Source organism: Phyllobates terribilis, unplaced genomic scaffold (assembly GCF_046119375.1).
Source record: "Phyllobates terribilis strain yellow unplaced genomic scaffold, ASM4611937v1 Scaffold_3__8_contigs__length_932513732, whole genome shotgun sequence".
Classification (NCBI taxonomy): Eukaryota; Metazoa; Chordata; class Amphibia; order Anura; family Dendrobatidae; genus Phyllobates; species Phyllobates terribilis.
This window is the reverse complement of record NW_027362763.1, coordinates 662,060,569-662,083,427: the sequence shown is the minus strand read 5'-3', so window position 1 is coordinate 662,083,427 and position 22,859 is coordinate 662,060,569. Positions and strand designations below refer to the sequence as shown.

The following is a 22,859-nucleotide window of genomic DNA, read 5'->3' as shown; positions in this document are numbered from 1 at the left end:
ATTCAGCTCTAGGGAGGTAACCGGGGAACATTCAGCTCCAGACAGGTAACGGGGGAACATTCAACTCTAGAGAGGTAACGGGGGAACATTCAGCTCTAGGGAGGTAACGGGGGAACATTCAGCTCTAGGGAGGTAACGGGGGAACATTCAGCTCTAGAGAGGTAACGGGGGAACATTCAGCTCTAGGGAGGTAACGGGGGAACATTCAGCTCTAGGGAGGTAACGGGGGAACATTCAGCTCTAGGGAGGTAACGAGGGAACATTCAGCTCTAGAGAGGTAACGGGGGAACATTGAGCTCTAGAGAGGTAACGGGGAAACATTCAGCTCTAGGGAGGTAACGGGGGAACATTCAGCTCTAGGGAGGTAACGGAGAAACATTCAGCTCTAGGGAGGTAACCGGGGAACATTCAGCTCTAGGGAGGTAACGGGGGAACATTCAGCTCTAGGGAGGTAACGGGGGAACATTCAGCTCTAGGGAGGTAACGAGGGAACATTCAGCTCTAGGGAGGTAACGGGGGAACATTCAGCTCTAGGGAGGTAACCGGGGAACATTCAGCTCCAGACAGGTAACGGGGGAACATTCAACTCTAGAGAGGTAACGGGGGAACATTCAGCTCTAGGGAGGTAACGGGGGAACATTGAGCTCTAGAGAGGTAACGGGAGAACATTCAACTCTAGGGAGGTAACGGGGGAACATTGAGCTCTAGAGAGGTAACGGGGGAACATTCAGCTCTAGGGAGGTAAAGGGGGAACATTGAGCTCTACGGAGGTAACGGGGGAACATTCAGCTCTAGAGAGGTAACGGGGGAACATTCAGCTCTAGGGAGGTGACGGGGGAACATTCAGCTCTAGGGAGGTAACGGGGGAACATTCAGCTCTAGGGAGGTAAAGGGGGAACATTGAGCTCTAGAGAGGTAACGGGGGAACATTCAGCTCTAGGGAGGTAACGGGGGAACATTCAGCTCTAGGGAGGTAACGGGGGAACATTCAGCTCTAGGGAGGTAACGGGGGAACATTCAGCTCTAGGGAGGTAACGGTGGAACATTCAGCTCTAGGGAGGTAACGGGGGAACATTCAGCTCTAGGGAGGTAACGGGGGAACATTCAGCTCTAGAGAGGTAACGGGGGAACATTCAGCTCTAGGGAGGTAACGGGGGAACATTCAGCTCTAGAGAGGTAACGGGGGAACATTCAGCTCTAGAGAGGTAACGGGGGAACATTCAGCTCTAGGGAGGTAACGGGGGAACATTCAGCTCTAGGGAGGTAACGGGGGAACATTCAGCTCTAGGGAGGTAACGGGGGAACATTCAGCTCTAGAGCGGTAACGGGGGAACATTCAGCTCTAGAGAGGTAACGGGGGAACATTCAGCTCTAGAGAGGTAACGGGGGAACATTCAGCTCTAGGGAGGTAACGGGGGAACATTCAGCTCTAGGGAGGTAACGGGGGAACATTCAGCTCTACGGAGGTAATGGGGGAACATTCAGCTCTAGAGAGGTAACGGGGGAACATTCAGCTCTAGGGAGGTAACGGGGGAACATTCAGCTCTAGGGAGGTAACGGGGGAACATTCAGCTCTAGAGAGGTAACGGGGGAACATTCAGCTCTAGAGAGGTAACGGGGGAACATTCAGCTCTAGGGAGGTAACGGGGGAACATTCAGCTCTAGAGAGGTAACGGGGGAACATTCAGCTCTAGGGAGGTAACGGGGGAACATTCAGCTCTAGGGAGGTAACGGGGGAACATTCAGCTCTACGGAGGTAACGGGGGAACATTCAGCTCTAGGGAGGTAACGGGGGAACATTCAGCTCTAGAGAGGTAACGGGGGAACATTCAGCTCTAGGGAGGTAACGGGGGAACATTCAGCTCTAGGGAGGTAACGGGGGAACATTCAGCTCTAGGGAGGTAACGGGGGAACATTCAGCTCTAGAGAGGTAACGGGGGAACATTCAGCTCTACGGAGGTAACGGGGGAACATTCAGCTCTAGAGAGGTAACGGGGGAACATTCAGCTCTAGAGAGGTAACGGGGGAACATTCAGCTCTAGGGAGGTAACGGGGGAACATTCAGCTCTAGAGAGGTAACGGGGGAACATTCAGCTCTAGGGAGGTAACGGGGGAACATTCAGCTCTAGGGAGGTAACCGGGGAACATTCAGCTCCAGACAGGTAACGGGGGAACATTCAGCTCTAGAGAGGTAACGGGGGAACATTCAGCTCTAGGTAGGTAACGGGGGAACATTCAGCTCTAGAGAGGTAACGGGGGAACATTCAGCTCTAGAGAGGTAACGGGGGGACATTCAGCTCTAGGGAGGTAACGGGGGAACATTCAGCTCTAGAGAGGTAACGGGGGGACATTCAGCTCTAGGGAGGTAACGGGGGAACATTCAGCTCTAGGGAGGTAACGGGGGAACATTCAGCTCTAGGGAGGTAACGGGGGAACATTCAGCTCTAGGGAGGTAACGGGGGAACATTCAGCTCTAAAGAGGTAACGGGGGAACATTCAGCTCTAGAGAGGTAACGGGGGAACATTCAGCTCTAGAGAGGTAACGGGGGAACATTCAGCTCTAGGGAGGTAACCGGGGAACATTCAGCTCTAGAGAGGTAACGGGGGAACATTCAGCTCTAGAGAGGTAAAGGGGGAACATTCAGCTCTAGGGAGGTAACCGGGGAACATTCAGCTCTAGGGAGGTAACGGGGGAACATTCAGCTCTAGGGAGGTAACCGGGGAACATTCAGCTCTAGAGAGGTAACGGGGGAACATTCAGCTCTAGGGAGGTGACGGGGGAACATTCAGCTCTAGGGAGGTAACGGGGGAACATTCAGCTCTAGGGAGGTAACCGGGGAACATTCAGCTCTAGAGAGGTAACGGGGGAACATTCAGCTCTAGGGAGGTAACGGGGGAACATTCAGCTCTAGGGAGGTAACGAGGGAACATTCAGCTCTAGGGAGGTAACGGGGGAACATTCAGCTCTAGGGAGGTAACGGGGGAACATTCAGCTCTAGGGAGGTAAAGGGGGAACATTGAGCTCTAGAGAGGTAACGGGGGAACATTCAGCTCTAGGGAGGTAACGGGGGAACATTCAGCTCTAGGGAGGTAACAGGGGAACATTCAGCTCTAGGGAGGTAACGGGGGAACATTCAGCTCTAGGGAGGTAACCGGGGAACATTCAGCTCTAGGGAGGTAACGGGGGAACATTCAGCTCTAGGGAGGTAACGGGGGAACATTCAGCTCTAGAGAGGTAACGGGGGAACATTCAGCTCTAAAGAGGTAACGGGGGAACATTCAGCTCTAGAGAGGTAACGGGGGAACATTCAGCTCTAGAGAGGTAACGGGGGAACATTCAGCTCTAGAGAGGTAACGGGGGAACATTCAGCTCTAGGGAGGTGACGGGGGAACATTCAGCTCTAGGGAGGTGACGGGGGAACATTCAGCTCTAGGGAGCTAACGGGGGAACATTCAGCTCTAGGGAGCTAACGGGGGAACATTCAGCTCTAGAGAGGTAACGGGGGAACATTCAGCTCTAGAGAGGTAAAGGGGGAACATTCAGCTCTAGGGAGGTAACGGGGGAACATTCAGCTCTAGGGAGGTGACGGGGGAACATTCAGCTCTAGGGAGGTAACGGGGGAACATTCAGCTCTAGGGAGGTAACCGGGGAACATTCAGCTCTAGGGAGGTAACGGGGGAACATTCAGCTCTAGGGAGGTAACGGGGGAACATTCAGCTCTAGAGAGGTAACGGGGGAACATTCAGCTCTAGGGAGGTGACGGGGGAACATTCAGCTCTAGGGAGGTAACGGGGGAACATTCAGCTCTAGGGAGGTAACCGGGGAACATTCAGCTCTAGGGAGGTAACGGGGGAACATTCAGCTCTAGGGAGGTAACGGGGGAACATTCAGCTCTAGGGAGGTAACCGGGGAACATTCAGCTCTAGAGAGGTAACGGGGGAACATTCAGCTCTAGGGAGGTAACGAGGGAACATTCAGCTCTAGGTAGGTAACGGGGGAACATTCAGCTCTAGGGAGGTAACGGGGGAACATTCAGCTCTAGGGAGGTAACGGGGGGACATTCAGCTCTAGGGAGGTAACCGGGGAACATTCAGCTCTAGAGAGGTAACGGGGGAACATTCAGCTCTAGGGAGGTAACGAGGGAACATTCAGCTCTAGGGAGGTAACGGGGGAACATTCAGCTCTAGGGAGGTAACGGGGGAACATTCAGCTCTAGGGAGGTAACGAGGGAACATTCAGCTCTAGGGAGGTAACGGGGGAACATTCAGCTCTAGGGAGGTAACGGGGAACATTCAGCTCTAGGGAGGTAACGGGGGAACATTCAGCTCTAGGGAGGTAACGGGGGAACATTCAGCTCTAGGGAGGTAACCGGGGAACATTCAGCTCTAGGGAGGTAACGGGGGAACATTCAGCTCTAGGGAGGTAACGGGGGAACATTCAGCTCTAGGGAGGTAACCGGGGAACATTCAGCTCTAGGGAGGTAACGGGGGAACATTCAGCTCTAGGGAGGTAACGGGGGAACATTCAGCTCTAGGGAGGTAACAGGGGAACATTCAGCTCTAGGGAGGTAACGGGGGAACATTCAGCTCTAGGGAGGTAACCGGGGAACATTCAGCTCTAGGGAGGTAACGGGGGAACATTCAGCTCTAGGGAGGTAACGGGGGAACATTCAGCTCTAGGGAGGTAACCGGGGAACATTCAGCTCTAGGGAGGTAACGGGGAACATTCAGCTCTAGGGAGGTAACCGGGGAACATTCAGCTCTAGGGAGGTAACGGGGGAACATTCAGCTCTAGGGAGGTAACGGGGGAACATTCAGCTCTAGGGAGGTAACGAGGGAACATTCAGCTCTAGGGAGGTAACGGGGGAACATTCAGCTCTAGGGAGGTAACCGGGGAACATTCAGCTCCAGACAGGTAACGGGGGAACATTCAACTCTAGAGAGGTAACGGGGGAACATTCAGCTCTAGGGAGGTAACGGGGGAACATTCAGCTCTAGGGAGGTAACGGGGGAACATTCAGCTCTAGAGAGGTAACGGGGGAACATTCAGCTCTAGGGAGGTAACGGGGGAACATTCAGCTCTAGGGAGGTAACGGGGGAACATTCAGCTCTAGGGAGGTAACGAGGGAACATTCAGCTCTAGAGAGGTAACGGGGGAACATTGAGCTCTAGAGAGGTAACGGGGAAACATTCAGCTCTAGGGAGGTAACAGGGGAACATTCAGCTCTAGGGAGGTAACGGGGAAACATTCAGCTCTAGGGAGGTAACCGGGGAACATTCAGCTCTAGGGAGGTAACGGGGGAACATTCAGCTCTAGGGAGGTAACGGGGGAACATTCAGCTCTAGGGAGGTAACGAGGGAACATTCAGCTCTAGGGAGGTAACGGGGGAACATTCAGCTCTAGGGAGGTAACCGGGGAACATTCAGCTCCAGACAGGTAACGGGGGAACATTCAACTCTAGAGAGGTAACGGGGGAACATTCAGCTCTAGGGAGGTAACGGGGGAACATTCAGCTCTAGGGAGGTAACGGGGGAACATTCAGCTCTAGAGAGGTAACGGGGGAACATTCAGCTCTAGGGAGGTAACGGGGGAACATTCAGCTCTAGGGAGGTAACGGGGGAACATTCAGCTCTAGGGAGGTAACGAGGGAACATTCAGCTCTAGAGAGGTAACGGGGGAACATTGAGCTCTAGAGAGGTAACGGGGAAACATTCAGCTCTAGGGAGGTAACGGGGGAACATTCAGCTCTAGGGAGGTAACGGGGAAACATTCAGCTCTAGGGAGGTAACCGGGGAACATTCAGCTCTAGGGAGGTAACGGGGGAACATTCAGCTCTAGGGAGGTAACGGGGGAACATTCAGCTCTAGGGAGGTAACGAGGGAACATTCAGCTCTAGGGAGGTGACGGGGGAACATTCAGCTCTAGGGAGGTAACCGGGGAACATTCAGCTCCAGACAGGTAACGGGGGAACATTCAACTCTAGAGAGGTAACGGGGGAACATTCAGCTCTAGGGAGGTAACGGGGGAACATTCAGCTCTAGGGAGGTAACGGGGGAACATTCAGCTCTAGAGAGGTAACGGGGGAACATTCAGCTCTAGGGAGGTAACGGGGGAACATTCAGCTCTAGGGAGGTAACGGGGGAACATTCAGCTCTAGGGAGGTAACGAGGGAACATTCAGCTCTAGAGAGGTAACGGGGGAACAGGACTTCTACATATAATCCGGCTGCACGGACAGAAGATATATATACAGTACAGACCAAAAGTTTGGACACACCTTCTCATTTAAAGATTTTTCTGTATTTTCATGACTATGAAAATTGTACATTCACACTGAAGGCATCAAAACTATGAATTACCACATGTGGAATTATATACTTAACAAAAAAGTGTGAAACTACTGAAAATATGTCTTATATTCTAGGGTCTTCACAGTAGCCACCTTTTGCTTTGATGACTGCTTTGCACACTCTTGGCATTCTCTTGATGAGCTTCAAGAGGTAGTCACCGGAAATGGTCTTCACTTCACAGGTGTGCCCTGTCAGGTTTAATAAGTGGGATTTCTTGCCTTATAAATGGGGTTGGGACCATCAGTTGTGTTGTGCAGAAGTCAGGTGGATACACAGCTGATAGTCCTACTGAATAGACTGTTAGAATTTGTATTATGGCAAGAAAAAAGCAGCTAAGTAAAGAAAATCGAGTGGCCATCATTACTTTAAGAAATGAAGGTCTGTCAGAAATATTGGGCAAACTTTGAATGTGTCCCCAAGTGCAGTTGCAAAAACCATCAAGCGCTACAAAGAAACTGGCTCACATGAGGACCGCCCCAGGAAAGGAAGACCAAGAGTCACCTCTGCTTCTGAGGATAAGTTTATCCGAGTCACCAGCCTCAGAAATCGCAGGTTAACAGCAGCTCAGATTAGAGACCAGGTCAATGCCACACAGAGTTCTAGCAGCAGACACATCTCTACAACAACTGTTAAGAGGAGACTTTGTGCAGCAGGCCTTCATGGTAAAATAGCTGCTAGGAAACCACTGCTAAGGACAGGCAACAAGCAGAAGAGACTTGTTTAGGCTAAAGAACACAAGGAATGGACATTAGACCAGTGGAAATCTGTGCTTTGGTCTGATGAGTCCAAATTTGAGATCTTTGGTTCCAACCACCGTGTCTTTGTGCGACGCAGAAAAGGTGAACGGATGGAGTCTACATGCCTGGTTCCCACCGTGAAGCATGGAGGAGGAGGTGTGATGGTGTGGGGGGGCTTTGCTGGTGACACTGTTGGGGATTTATTCTAAATTGAAGGCATACTGAACCAGCATGGCTACCACAGCATCTTGCAGCGGCATGCTATTCCATCCGGTTTGCGTTTAGTTGGACCATCATTTATTTTTCAACAGGACAATGACCCCAAACACACCTCCAGGCTGTGTAAGGGCTATCTGACCAAGAAGGAGAGTGATGGGGGGCTACGCCAGATGACCTGGACTCCACAGACACCAGACCTGAACCCAATCGAGATGGTTTGGGGTGAGCTGGACCGCAGAGTGAAGGCAAAAGGGCCAACAAGTGCTAAGCATCTCTGGGAACTCCTTCAAGATTGTTGGAAGACCATTTCCGGTGACTACCTCTTGAAGCTCATCAAGAGAATGCCAAGAGTGTGCAAAGCAGTCATCAAAGCAAAAGGTGGCTACTGTACAGTTTTCATAGTCATGAAAATACAGAACAATCTTTAAATGAGAAGGTGTGTCCAAACTTTTGGTCTGTACTGTATATATATTCGGCTGCACTGTATACATATAATTCGGCTGCACTCTGGGGTATACACACAGCTCTGTTACGGGCAGTAGATACTGGAGGTGGTTGTCTCATGGCCACATGGTAGGTGATAGCTTTAGAGAACACAAACAGCAATGGGGTGGGAATATTTTTGCAATGTATATAAGTGCAGCATCTCCCTGACATCCGAGTTTGGAGCAGCCGTAGATTTGCTGTCTGAGGTGTCAGTGTAGGTTTCTCCAGCAGTGCCCCCCGGGGATCCGGCAGTGGATGAGCGGAGCCCCCCTTACACACATGATATCGGCACGCCGTACCTGTCTATACTGGATTTCGTGTCAATGATCTTATTCAGACTCGCAACTTTGAACCCGAAGGCGTTTCCCCGCTGGCCTTTATTCATGTAGTTTCCGAAGGCCAAGACGACTTCCAGCAGCTGCCGCAATCGCTTGCTGCGGGTCAGCTCCTTACACGCCTGGAGCAGGGCTGCAAGACAAGCATCAGACTCATGTCAGGGAAGGGGCTCATTCACACTGAGACGTGGGGACGGGTGCGGACCCCCCACACCTCTCCATACTGGCTCATTGCCTGTGCCCTGGTCGTGAGGCCATTGAGACATCGGATCTCACCTTCTACCTTCGGCTTCGCTTCCCCCAATCGCTCCGGGAACTTCTTCTTGAAAAACAAAGCCTGCAGCCGCTGCTGATAGTGGTCGATCCTGCGGGAAAGATGGCATTGGTACATTGGGCCACCAGGACTAATATTAGCGATGTCGCGGGATGATCAGTACCGACGGCCCAACGATGGAGGAGGTGGAGGCGGCTCAGTATATCGCACCTGCTCATCTCGTACAGGAAGCGGTCGGCCCGCGCCATGCGCTCGATCTCGTGCTTGTGCTCCTCCAGGAGGTCAATGTCGCTCTTCTCCGGGATGAATTTCAAGAGCTGATGGGATGAAAGAAAAATAAACTTATTGTTACGTATCTGATATTATACAGGCGCCATATACCATAGCGCAGGACTTATAGACAGGAGAAGGCAGAGACTAGACCTCGGACAATTAGGCTGGGACTAATGACCTCATTGGGCAGTGATGTCCCCGGCAGGGTCAGGCAGGGGGGCCAGCGATCGTTTGAGAAGGATAAAGTCCCGCGGACCCTTTCAGCTTAGGGGAGATGCACTTGCCGGGTAATTTACCGTTCATGATGGCTCCTGTTGCACCAACGCAGAACCATCTAAATATCTGATTGGGAATCCACAGAGAATGGGGGGGCACCAGGCTGGATTGAGCCCTTCACAGCCTCTTAGTAGCCACGGGGTCGATCTTCATAGGGTGTGAAGACCCTAACAACCGAAACCCCCCCAATGTATCCTCTCCAGCTGTGAAACCATAGAAGCCACTTGGGTAAAAGCGTAAGGAATAGGAAGATGCTGACGTGGGCACGTGGCCAAGAGGGCTAACGATGGGTGGGATCTCCTGTATATAGATGGTGCCTCGTATGGACCCAGCAGCAGAACTCGCATCAACGGATCGTCATGAGACCCTCAGATGTGGAAGATCTTCTGGAAGTGAAGGCAAATCTCAGCGGTGTGGAGAGGAGAGTAACGCGACGTCTGGTCTGGGGTCTCCATATAAATGGGGGAGCTACTGTCTGTATAGATGGGGGGGTCTTTAGAAAGGACTGGTCTGGAGATTGCATATCTGGGTATTAATGGGGGTCCAGGCAACAGGTTTCTGTGTATGGGTCATCTGGTCTGGGCTCTGTTTAAAGGAGGGGTCTGGTTTGAGGTCGGTATATATTTTAAGAGGGTCTGCATTTCATTAAGAGTTTGGTCTTGTGGGTCTGTATGTAAGGGGGATTGGGTCAGGATCAGGGGTCTGATCCAGGGTCAGAGCTTCTTTTGAGGGGTCTGGTGACATTCGCTCACATGCAGGGTTAGATCTCCCTCTTCCTTTCCTCCGCCCCGGAGATCATGGTTTATGGCCACACACAGGTCCAGATTGCCAGTAGCAGTCGTCTCCCCCCCGGGTTCGGACCCCTGACTCATTGCCTTCTGCATGAGCCCCTTATTGTGCTGAGCTAGCCGTACGCTGGAGTATAAAATATACCTCCATACAATGATAAAATAGAGACATTGTTCTGGAGAAGACTCAAAGGACTAAAAGGGACAAACTAAGAAGAACGGTCATATTCTTACAAAGAGCCCGGACCCCAGACACAGAAGCCACGTGTCAGCCGTGGCCCGGGGCATCGCTGGATCTCTTCATTATAGAAGTATTTCATGCAATTCTGATGCCCTCTGCTGCTCGTCCGCCCCCCGCGACTTCGGAGCCCCCCACAAATGATCACAGCCGGGCAGATAATGAGCTGGTTATACAGACGCCAGACTGAGATGATCTCACAGACGACACGTCTATAACCGGGGGTCCGGGGTAATGAATGACCCTCTATAGCACCAATATATCCTACACATCATCCTCACAGACCCAGCTGTGCTGGAATTTATACTGGAGGGGATATTCAAAGACAAAACCAGCAATGTTCAACTCAAGACCCCCAAAAATACCGCACAGTATCCTGATAAAGGGACAGCTGACCAGCGAGAGAGCAAAGTGTCAAAGTCCCCGGGATGGTCCGTCCTTTGTAGGAACAAGATGCACGCTCCTTACTTCTCTTCATGAGCATGGTGGCGAGGTTCTAGATATGGCCCTCACTTTTCAGGAGCAGGGTGACACGCTTCTAGAATACTGGGGCTCTCTCTTTTTTGGGAGAAAGGCAACTTGTTTCTAGAGTGTCCTCCCTTTTGAAGAGTAGGGTGACATGCTTCTAATGTGGGTCATCCCTTGTCAGGAGCATAGTGTCATGCTTCCAGTGAGAGTCCTCCCTTTTCAGGAGCAAGTTACATACTTCCAGTGAGTGTCCTCCCTTTTCAGGAGCAGGTGACATGCTTCCAGTGAGTGTCCTCCCTTTTCAGGAGCAGGTGACATGTTACTAGTGAGAGTCCTCCCTTTTCAGGAGCAGGTGACATGCTTCCAGTGAGTGTCCTCCCTTTTCAGGAGCAGGTGACATGCTTCTAGTGAGAGTCCTCCCTTTTCAGGAGCAGGTGACATGCTTCCAGTGAGAGTCCTCCCTTTTCAGGAGCAGGTGACATGCTTCTAGTGAGAGTTCTCCCTTTTCATGAGCAGGTGACATGCTTCTAGTGAGTGTCCTCCCTTTTCAGGAGCAGGTGACATGCTTCCAGTGAGAGTCCTCCCTTTTCAGGAGCAGGTGACATGCTTCCAGTGAGAGTCCTCCCTTTTCAGGAGCAGGTGACATGCTCCCAGTGAGAGTCCTCCCCTTTCAGGAGCAGGTGACATGCTTCTAGTGAGAGTCCTCCCTTTTCAGGAGCAGATGACATGCTTCTAGTGAGAGTCCTCCCTTTTCAGGAGCAGGTGACATGCTTCTAGTGAGTGTCCTCCCTTTTCAGGAGCAAGTTACATACTTCTAGTGAGTGTTCTCCCTTTTCAGGAGCAGGTGACATGCTTCCAGTGAGAGTCCTCCCTTTTCAGGAGCAGGTGACATGCTTCCAGTGATAGTCCACCCTTTTCAGGAGCAGGTGACATGCTTCCAGTGAGAGTCCTCCCTTTTCAGGAGCAGGTGACATGCTTCCAGTGATAGTCCACCCTTTTCAGGAGCAGGTGACATGCTTCCAGTGAGTGTCCTCCCTTTTCAGGAGCAGGTGACATGCTTCCAGTGAGTGTCCTCCCTTTTCAGGAGCAGGTGACATGCTTCCAGTGAGTGTCCTCCCTTTTCAGGAGCAGGTGACATGCTTCTAGTGAGAGTCCTCCCTTTTCAGGCGCAGGGTGACATGCTTCTAGTGAGAGTCCTCCCTTTTCAGGAGCAGGTGACATGCTTCCAGTGATAGTCCACCCTTTTCAGGAGCAGGTGACATGCTTCCAGTGATAGTCCACCCTTTTCAGGAGCAGGTGACATGCTTCTAGTGAGAATCCTCCCTTTTCAGGAGCAGGTGACATGCTTCCAGTGATAGTCCACCCTTTTCAGGAGCAGGTGACATGCTTCCAGTGATAGTCCACCCTTTTCAGGAGCAGGTGACATGCTTCCAGTGAGTGTCCTCCCTTTTCAGGAGCAGGTGACATGCTTCTAGTGAGAGTCCTCCCTTTTCAGGAGCAGGTGACATGCTTCTAGTGAGAGTCCTCCCTTTTCAGGAGCAGGTGACATGCTTCCAGTGAGTGTCCTCCCTTTTCAGGAGCAGGTGACATGCTTCTAGTGAGAGTTCTCCCTTTTCAGGAGCAGGTGACATGCTTCCAGTGAGAGTCCTCCCTTTTCAGGAGCAGGTGACATGCTTCTAGTGAGAGTCCTCCCTTTTCAGGAGCAGGTGACATGCTTCCAGTGAGAGTCCTCCCTTTTCAGGAGCAGGTGACATGCTTCTAGTGAGTGTCCTCCCTTTTCAGGAGCAGGTGACATGCTTCTAGTGAGAGTTCTCCCTTTTCAGGAGCAGGTGACATGCTTCCAGTGAGTGTCCTCCCTTTTCAGGAGCAGGTGACATGCTTCCAGTGAGAGTCCTCCCTTTTCATGAGCAGGTGACATGCTTCTAGTGAGTGTCCTCCCTTTTCAGGAGCAGGTGACATGCTTCTAGTGAGAGTCCTCCCTTTTCAGGAGCAGGTGACATGCTTCCAGTGAGAGTCCTCCCTTTTCAGGAGCAGGTGACATGCTTCCAGTGAATGTCCTCCCTTTTCAAGATCAGGGTGACATGCTTCTAGTGAGAGTCCTCCCTTTTCATGAGCAGGTGACATGCTTCTAGTGAGAGTCCTCCCTTTTCAGGAGCAGGTGACATGCTTCTAGTGAGTGTCCTCCCTTTTCAGGAGCAGGTGACATGCTTCTAGTGAGTGTCCTCCCTTTTCAGGAGCAGGTGACATGCTTCCAGTGAGTGTCCTCCCTTTTCAGGAGCAGGTGACATGCTTCCAGTGAGTGTCCTCCCTTTTCAGGAGCAGGTGACATGCTTCCAGTGAGTGTCCTCCCTTTTCATGAGCAGGTGACATGCTTCTAGTGAGAGTCCTCCCTTTTCATGAGCAGGTGACATGCTTCTAGTGAGAGTCCTCCCTTTTCAGGAGCAGGTGACATGCTTCTAGTGAGAGTCCTCCCTTTTCAGGAGCAGGTGACATGCTTCCAGTGAGAGTCCTCCCTTTTCAGGAGCAGGTGACATGCTTCTAGTGAGTGTCCTCCCTTTTCAGGAGCAGGTGACATGCTTCTAGTGAGTGTCCTCCCTTTTCAGGAGCAGGTGACATGCTTCCAGTGAGTGTCCTCCCTTTTCAGGAGCAGGTGACATGCTTCCAGTGAGTGTCCTCCCTTTTCAGGAGCAGGGTGACATGCTTCTAGTGAGAGCCCTCCCTTTTCAGGAGCAGGAGACATGCTTCTAGTGAATGTCCTCCCTTTTCAGGAGCAGGTGACATGCTTCCAGTGAGTGTCCTCCCTTTTCAGGAGCAGGTGACATGCTTCTAGTGAGAGTCCTCCCTTTTCAGGAGCAGGAGACATGCTTCTAGTGAATGTCCTCCCTTTTCAGGAGCAGGTGACATGCTTCCAGTGAGAGTCCTCCCTTTTCAGGAGCAGGTGACATGCTTCCAGTGAGAGTCCTCCCTTGTCAGGAGCAGGTGACATGCTTCTAGTGAATGTCCTCCCTTTTCAGGAGCAGGTGACATGCTTCCAGTGAGTGTCCTCCCTTTTCAGGAGCAGGTGACATGCTTCCAGTGAGAGTCCTCCCTTTTCAGGAGCAGGTGACATGCTTCCAGTGAGTGTCCTCCCTTTTCAGGAGCAGGTGACATGCTTCCAGTGAGTGTCCTCCCTTTTCAGGAGCAGGTGACATACTTCTAGTGAGAGTCCTCCCTTTTCAGGAGCAGGTGACATGCTTCCAGTGAGTGTCCTCCCTTGTCAGGAGCAGGTGACATGCTTCCAGTGAGTGTCCTCCCTTTTCAGGAGCAGGTGACATGATTCCAGTGAGTGTCTTCCCTTTTCAGGAGCAGGTGACATGCTTCTAGTGAGAGTCCTCCCTTTTCAGGAGCAGGTGACATGCTTCTAGTGAGTGTCCTCCCTTTTCAGGAGCAGGGTGACATGCTTCCAGTGAGTGTCCTCCCTTTTCAGGAGCAGGTGACATGCTTCCAGTGAGAGTCCTCCCTTTTCAGGAGCAGGTGACATGCTTCTAGTGAGTGTCCTCCCTTTTCAGGAGCAGGTGACATGCTTCCAGTGAGTGTCCTCCCTTTTCAGGAGCAGGTGACATGCTTCCAGTGAGTGTCCTCCCTTTTCAGGAGCAGGTGACATGCTTCCAGTGAGAGTCCTCCCTTTTCAGGAGCAGGTGACATGCTTCCAGTGAGTGTCCTCCCTTTTCAGGAGCAGGTGACATGCTTCCAGTGAGTGTCCTCCCTTTTCAGAAGCAGGTGACATGCTTCCAGTGAGTGTCCTCCCTTTTCAGGAGCAGGTGACATGCTTCCAGTGAGTGTCCTCCCTTTTCAGGAGCAGGTGACATGCTTCCAGTGAGTGTCCTCCCTTTTCAGGAGCAGGTGACATACTTCTAGTGAGAGTCCTCCCTTTTCAGGAGCAGGTGACATGCTTCCAGTGAGTGTCCTCCCTTGTCAGGAGCAGGTGACATGCTTCCAGTGAGTGTCCTCCCTTTTCAGGAGCAGGTGACATGATTCCAGTGAGTGTCTTCCCTTTTCAGGAGCAGGTGACATGCTTCTAGTGAGAGTCCTCCCTTTTCAGGAGCAGGTGACATGCTTCTAGTGAGTGTCCTCCCTTTTCAGGAGCAGGGTGACATGCTTCCAGTGAGTGTCCTCCCTTTTCAGGAGCAGGTGACATGCTTCCAGTGAGAGTCCTCCCTTTTCAGGAGCAGGTGACATGCTTCTAGTGAGTGTCCTCCCTTTTCAGGAGCAGGTGACATGCTTCCAGTGAGTGTCTTCCCTTTTCAGGAGCAGGTGACATGCTTCCAGTGAGTGTCCTCCCTTTTCAGGAGCAGGTGACATGCTTCTAGTGAGTGTCCTCCCTTTTCAGGAGCAGGTGACATGCTTCTAGTGAGTGTCCTCCCTTTTCAGGAGCAGGGTGACATGCTTCTAGTGAGTGTCCTCCCTTTTCAGGAGCAGGTGACATGCTTCTAGTGAGAGTCCTCCCTTTTCAGGAGCAGGGTGACATGCTTCCAGTGAGTGTCCTCCCTTTTCAGGAGCAGGGTGACATGCTTCCAGTGAGTGTCCTCCCTTTTCAGGAGCAGGTGACATGCTTCTAGTGAGTGTCCTCCCTTTTCAGGAGCAGGGTGACATGCTTCCAGTGAGTGTCCTCCCTTTTCAGGAGCAGGTGACATGCTTCCAGTGAGAGTCCTCCCTTTTCAGGAGCAGGTGACATGCTTCTAGTGAGAGTCCTCCCTTTTCAGGAGCAGGTGACATGCTTCTAGTGAGAGTCCTCCCTTTTCAGGAGCAGGTGACATGCTTCTAGTGAGTGTCCTCCCTTTTCAGGAGCAGGTGACATGCTTCCAGTGAGAGTCCTCCCTTTTCAGGAGCAGGTGACATGCTTCTAGTGAGTGTCCTCCCTTTTCAGGAGCAGGTGACATGTTTCTAGTGAGAGTCCTCCCTTTTCAGGAGCAGGTGACATGCTTCCAGCGAGTGTCCTCCCTTTTCAGGAGCAGGTGACATGCTTCCAGTGAGAGTCCTCCCTTTTCAGGAGCAGGTGACATGCTTCTAGTGAGTGTCCTCCCTTTTCAGGAGCAGGTGACATGCTTCCAGTGAGAGTCCTCCCTTTTCAGGAGCAGGTGACATGCTTCTAGTGAGTGTCCTCCCTTTTCAGGAGCAGGTGACATGCTTCCAGTGAGAGTCCTCCCTTTTCAGGAGCAGGTGACATGCTTCTAGTGAGAGTCCTCCCTTTTCAGGAGCAGGTGACATGCTTCCAGTGAGTGTCCTCCCTTTTCAGGAGCAGGTGACATGCTTCTAGTGAGTGTCCTCCCTTTTCAGGAGCAGGTGACATGCTTCCAGCGAGTGTCCTCCCTTTTCAGGAGCAGGTGACATGCTTCCAGCGAGTGTCCTCCCTTTTCAGGAGCAGGTGACATGCTTCCAGTGAGTGTCCTCCCTTTTCAGGAGCAGGTGACATGCTTCTAGTGAGAGTCCTCCCTTTTCAAGATCAGGGTGACATGCTTCTAGTGAGTGTCCTCCCTTTTCACGATTAGGGTGACATGCTCCTATCGATGGTCATTCCTTCTCATGGACAAGGTGGCATACTTGCATGAACGGTCCTTCTTCAGGAGTAGGGTGATCTGGTTCTGGGATAGTTCTGACTTTTTGGGAAGAAGGTAGAAGAATCCCTATTTCAGTAGTGTGGATGCAGTAATTCTTGTTTGGAGAAGGTAACATGCTAATATGGATAGTCCTTTCAGCCCAGGAGCAGATGGCATGTTCTTATGGATTGTTCTGTTTCTCCTAGAAGGAGGACTATTTCAGGGTGAGCTGCCCATGGCTTGGAGCTTATCTCATCCTAGTGTCCTGCTTCCAAAAAGCTCAGCTCTAGGGACGGTTCCCCCTTTTTTGGAGCAGGTGACACACTTTTTGGCATGGCCTTCTCTTTTCAGGAGTATGTATCTAAGACGTCCTATCTCAGGAGCAGGATCGCACGGTCCTGGGGGCAGTTTTCCAGTTTTCGGAACGTGCTCCCAACGAGGGCCTCGTATCTAGAAAGATCACTTCTAGAGATGTTCTCTTTTTGTTCAGCAGGCGGCTTGCTTCTAGGTTGCTCTTCCCTATGCTTCGCTGCCATTAATATTAATCTTTATTTCTGTAGCACAACATATTCTGCGAGAATTTACAGATTGGAAAAACGTAAAAAAAAAAAAAAAAATCTGACGTCAGAGGGCAACAAAGTAACAAACGAAAGAAGAGAAGCGAGAGCTCTGCGCAGCAGAGGTTACAATGTATCAGCCGCCTGTGGGGAGCGGAGCCCTGCGCAGGGTCATTGGGTGAATCTAGGACCCTTCTACCGCCACCCTGTGGGTGGCGCTCTCGGACTGATATAGTCTACACATTGCTAGAGCCATTTCCATGGGTAGGAGACTCCATAAACCTCGCACACAGACGCCGTATCTGCATTCTTTATTGTAAGTTCTCTGCCGCTCGTCTCCTCGTCTTTTTAATATGAAAGTTGATACAAAGCGACGTGATTGATTTGCAGCTTTCGCACCGATATCTGTATCATTCTCTTGTTAATGCAGCTATTGAAAATAATACAGGAAAGTGTCTGTCCGGCGGCGCTGCCAAACCAGAAGCTGCCAGACTGCAGACAGTCTGTTCCTCGCACTTAGGCCTCATTAGTGCAGGATGGCCCCTGGCCGGGAAATCATAAAGCCGTCTGAATAGCTCAAAACCACAAAGAAAGTCTATAAAGAACAACATCTCCAGTTAATGAGCCCCCCCCCCCACCCCGTGCGGACCTCCAGGGGACCAGCGAGGCTCAGCCTTCAGATCTACATAATTTTCAGGGGTGGGGGGAATATACTTTTTTTTTTTTTTTGCTTTTTATTGCAGCTGACAATAAAAGGAAACAAACTCAGTTACACAATTTTATGGATTCTTATCATCAGGCCAGGTTCCTTTAAATATTCTATTACCTAAACACCAGAGGGCGCTATTCTAAGCAGTAAATTGCACAGTCTTGCAGCAGGCGCCACCTCGCAGCAGGCGCCACCTCTCATGGTCAGCGGTGCAGCGGTGCGGACTCTCAGCAGCTCCAAAGAAGCGGCTGATAAATAATAAATATTTACAAAGTCAACTCTTGATCGTTGCTGCAGTCATGGCTGCCACCATTCCCCCAAAGCTCCTGTGTCGGGGAAGCAGTAGCGTCCTGTATGTCCTTCCATCCTCCGCGGTCCACATAGCACCTGCATAGACTGTCTCTATGGTAAGTACAGGAGTCTTGGGCGGAATTTGCACCTAACTCAAAGCTCCACCTTCCCACAGTATTTCAAGTGGAGAAGAAGAGAATAACAACAAGTGTTACTTATGGATGATACTTTGTATCTGGGACCCCTTCCTTAGCTCTTCTGCGGCATCTTTCATAGACGGGTTGGGATTGTATCTACCTAAGCGTCTGTTTCCAGTGAGATAAGAAGCCTTCCCCGCGGAGCCGACCCAGTCTCGTGTCCGCGGCGGACACTAGAGAGATTCTGGATGGAGATGAGAAAAATCCCCAAACGTGTCCAATCCAGAGGCGGAAAAACAGGAGAAGTAAGAAGGACAAGTCCTCCGCTCCTCCGCGTCCTACCTGCTCCAGCATGTCTTTCGGGAGATCTTCCTGTTCATCCATTTCCATTATCGCTTTCTTTATCTCCTCATTGGACAACTTCAATCTAGAAGAAGAAAAAAAACACAAAAAGGAAATTTACATTTCTGGGGGGAAAGAAAGAAACAAAAAGCTACCGAAATTCTCAGATAATTCAAACTACAAAAATGAGCAACGTAGAAGCTCATCTTATACCGGCTGTACATATATAATTATATACAGGAGATTCCCAGGTTATACCAGCTGTGTATATATAATTATATACAGGAGATGCCCAGGTTATACCAGCTGTACATATATAATTATATACAGGAGATGCCCAGGTTATACCAGCTGTACATATATAATTATATACAGGAGATGCCCAGGTTATACCAGCTGTACATATATAATTATATACAGGAGATGCCCAGGTTATACCAGCTGTACATATATAATTATATACAGGAGATGCCCAGGTTATACCGGCTGTACATATATAATTATATACAGGAGATGCCCAGGTTATACCAGCTGTACATATATAATTATATACAGGAGATGCCCAGGTTATACCGGCTGTACATATATAATTATATACAGGAGATGCCCAGGTTATACCGGCTGTACATATATAATTATATACAGGAGATGCCCAGGTTATACCAGCTGTACATATATAATTATATACAGGAGATGCCCAGGTTATACCGGCTGTACATATATAATTATATACAGGAGATGCCCAGGTTATACCGGCTGTACATATATAATTATATACAGGAGATGCCCAGGTTATACCAGCTGTACATATATAATTATATACAGGAGATGCCCAGGTTATACCGGCTGTACATATATAATTATATACAGGAGATGCCCAGGTTATACCAGCTGTACATATATAATTATATACAGGAGATGCCCAGGTTATACCGGCTGTACATATATAATTATATACAGGAGATGCCCAGGTTATACCGGCTGTACATATATAATTATATACAGGAGATGCCCAGGTTATACCAGCTGTACATATATAATTATATACAGGAGATGCCCAGGTTATACCAGCTGTACATATATAATTATATACAGGAGATGCCCAGGTTATACCAGCTGTACATATATAATTATATACAGGAGATGCCCAGGTTATACCAGCTGTACATATATAATTATATACAGGAGATGCCCAGGTTATACCGGCTGTACATATATAATTATATACAGGAGATGCCCAGGTTATACCAGCTGTACATATATAATTATATACAGGAGATGCCCAGGTTATACCGGCTGTACATATATAATTATATACAGGAGATGCCCAGGTTATACCGGCTGTACATATATAATTATATACAGGAGATGCCCAGGTTATACCGGCTGTACATATATAATTATATACAGGAGATGCCCAGGTTATACCGGCTGTACATATATAATTATATACAGGAGATGCCCAGGCTATACCAGCTGTACATATATAATTATATACAGGAGATGCCCAGGTTATACCGGCTGTACATATATAATTATATACAGGAGATGCCCAGGTTATACCGGCTGTACATATATAATTATATACAGGAGATGCCCAGGTTATACCAGCTGTACATATATAATTATATACAGGAGATGCCCAGGTTATACCAGCTGTACATATATAATTATATACAGGAGATGCCCAGGTTATACCGGCTGTACATATATAATTATATACAGGAGATGCCCAGGTTATACCAGCTGTACATATATAATTATATATAGGAGATTCCCAGGTTATAGCAGCTGGACATATATAATTATATACAGGAGATGCCCAGGTTATACCAGCTGTACATATATAATTATATACAGGAGATGCCCAGGTTATACCAGCTGTACATATATAATTATATACAGGAGATGCCCAGGTTATACCAGCTGTACATATATAATTATATACAGGAGATGCCCAGGTTATACCAGCTGTACATATATAATTATATACAGGAGATGCCCAGGTTATACCGGCTGTACATATATAATTATATACAGGAGATGCCCAGGTTATACCAGCTGTACATATATAATTATATACAGGAGATGCCCAGGTTATACCGGCTGTACATATATAATTATATACAGGAGATGCCCAGGTTATACCGGCTGTACATATATAATTATATACAGGAGATGCCCAGGTTATACCAGCTGTACATATATAATTATATACAGGAGATGCCCAGGTTATACCAGCTGTACATATATAATTATATACAGGAGATGCCCAGGTTATACCGGCTGTACATATATAATTATATACAGGAGATGCCCAGGTTATACCAGCTGTACATATATAATTATATATAGGAGATTCCCAGGTTATAGCAGCTGGACATATATAATTATATACAGGAGATGCCCAGGTTATACCAGCTGTACATATATAATTATATACAGGAGATGCCCAGGTTATATCAGCTGTACATATATAATTATATACAGGAGATGCCCAGGTTATACCAGCTGTACATATATAATTATATACAGGAGATGCCCAGGTTATACCAGCTGTACATATATAATTATATACAGGAGATGCCCAGGTTATACCGGCTGTACATATATAATTATATACAGGAGATGCCCAGGTTATACCAGCTGTACATATATAATTATATATAGGAGATTCCCAGGTTATAGCAGCTGGACATATATAATTATATACAGGAGATGCCCAGGTTATACCAGCTGTACATATATAATTATATACAGGAGATGCCCAGGTTATACCAGCTGTACATATATAATTATATACAGGAGATGCCCAGGTTATACCAGCTGTACATATATAATTATATACAGGAGATGGCCAGGTTATACCGGCTGTACATATATAATTATATACAGGAGATGCCCAGGTTATATCAGCTGTACATATATAATTATATACAGGAGATGCCCAGGATATACCAGCTGTACATATATAATTATATACAGGAGATGCCCAGGTTATACCCGCTGTACATATATAATTATATACAGGAGATGCCCAGGTTGTACCAGCTGTACATATATAATTATATACAGGAGATGCCCAGGTTATACCAGCTGTACATATATAATTATATACAGGAGATGCCCAGGTTATACCAGCTGTACATATATAATTATATACAGGAGATGCCCAGGTTATACCAGCTGTACATATATAATTATATATAGGAGATTCCCAGGTTATAGCAGCTGTACATATATAATTATATACAGGAGATGCCCAGGTTATACCAGCTGTACATATATAATTATATACAGGAGATGCCCAGGTTATACCAGCTGTACATATATAATTATATACAGGAGATGCCCAGGTTATACCAGCTGTACATATATAATTATATACAGGAGATGCCCAGGTTACACCAGCTGTACATATATAATAATATACAGGAGATGCCCAGGTTACACCAGCTGTACATATATAATTATATACAGGAGATGCCCAGGTTATACCAGCTGTACATATATAATTATATACAGGACATGCCCAGGTTATATCAGCTGTACATATATAATTATATACAGGAGATGCCCAGAATATAACAGCTGTACATATATAATTATATACAGGAGATGCCCAGGTTATACCCGCTGTACATATATAATTATATACAGGAGATGCCCAGGTTGTACCAGCTGTACATATATAATTATATACAGGAGATGCCCAGGTTATACCAGCTGTACATATATAATTATATACAGGAGATGCCCAGGTTATACCAGCTGTACATATATAATTATATACAGGAGATGCCCAGGTTATACCAGCTGTACATATATAATTATATATAGGAGATTCCCAGGTTATAGCAGCTGTACATATATAATTATATACAGGAGATGCCCAGGTTATACCAGCTGTACATATATAATTATATACAGGAGATGCCCAGGTTATACCAGCTGTACATATATAATTATATACAGGAGATGCCCAGGTTATACCAGCTGTACATATATAATTATATACAGGAGATGCCCAGGTTACACCAGCTGTACATATATAATTATATACAGGAGATGCCCAGGTTACACCAGCTGTACATATATAATTATATACAGGAGATGCCCAGGTTATACCAGCTGTACATATATAATTATATACAGGACATGCCCAGGTTATATCAGCTGTACATATATAATTATATACAGGAGATGACCAGGTTATACCAGCTGTACATATATAATTATATACAGGAGATGCCCTGGTTATACCAGCTGTACATATATAATTATATACAGGAGATGCCCAGGTTATACCAGCTGTACATATATAATTATATACAGGAGATGCCCAGGTTATACCAGCTGTACATATATAATTATATACAGGAGATGCCCAGGTTATACCAGCTGTAGATATATAATTATATACAGGAGATGCCCAGGTTATACCAGCTGTACATATATAATTATATACAGGAGATGCCCAGGTTATACCAGCTGTACATATATAATTATATACAGGAGATGCCCAGGTTATACCAGCTGTAGATATATAATTATATACAGGAGATGCCCAGGTTATACCAGCTGTACATATATAATTATATACAGGATATACCCAGGTTATACCAGCTGTAGATATATAATTATATACAGGAGATGCCCAGGTTATACTAGCTGTACATATATAATTATATACAGGAGATGCCCTGGTTATACCAGCTGTACATATATAATTATATACAGGAGATGCCCAGGTTATACCAGCTGTACATATATAATTATATACAGGAGATGCCCAGGTTATAC

General features: G+C 48.2%; 1 protein-coding gene across 8 annotated transcripts in view; it reads right to left on the bottom strand.

Moving 5' to 3' along the window:
* DAAM2 (dishevelled associated activator of morphogenesis 2) overlaps positions 1-22,859 on the bottom strand; it is a 683,500-nt gene that overhangs the window by 163,449 nt on the left and 497,192 nt on the right. For all 8 annotated transcript variants that reach the window (XM_073671724.1, XM_073671725.1, XM_073671726.1 and 5 more), the window contains 4 exons: positions 18,057-18,141; positions 8,612-8,718; positions 8,404-8,492; positions 8,092-8,260 (listed from right to left, as the gene is read on the bottom strand). In XM_073671724.1, coding sequence (XP_073527825.1) covers positions 8,092-8,260; positions 8,404-8,492; positions 8,612-8,718; positions 18,057-18,141 — 450 coding nt within the window. The remainder of the gene's footprint in view (positions 1-8,091; positions 8,261-8,403; positions 8,493-8,611; positions 8,719-18,056; positions 18,142-22,859) is intronic.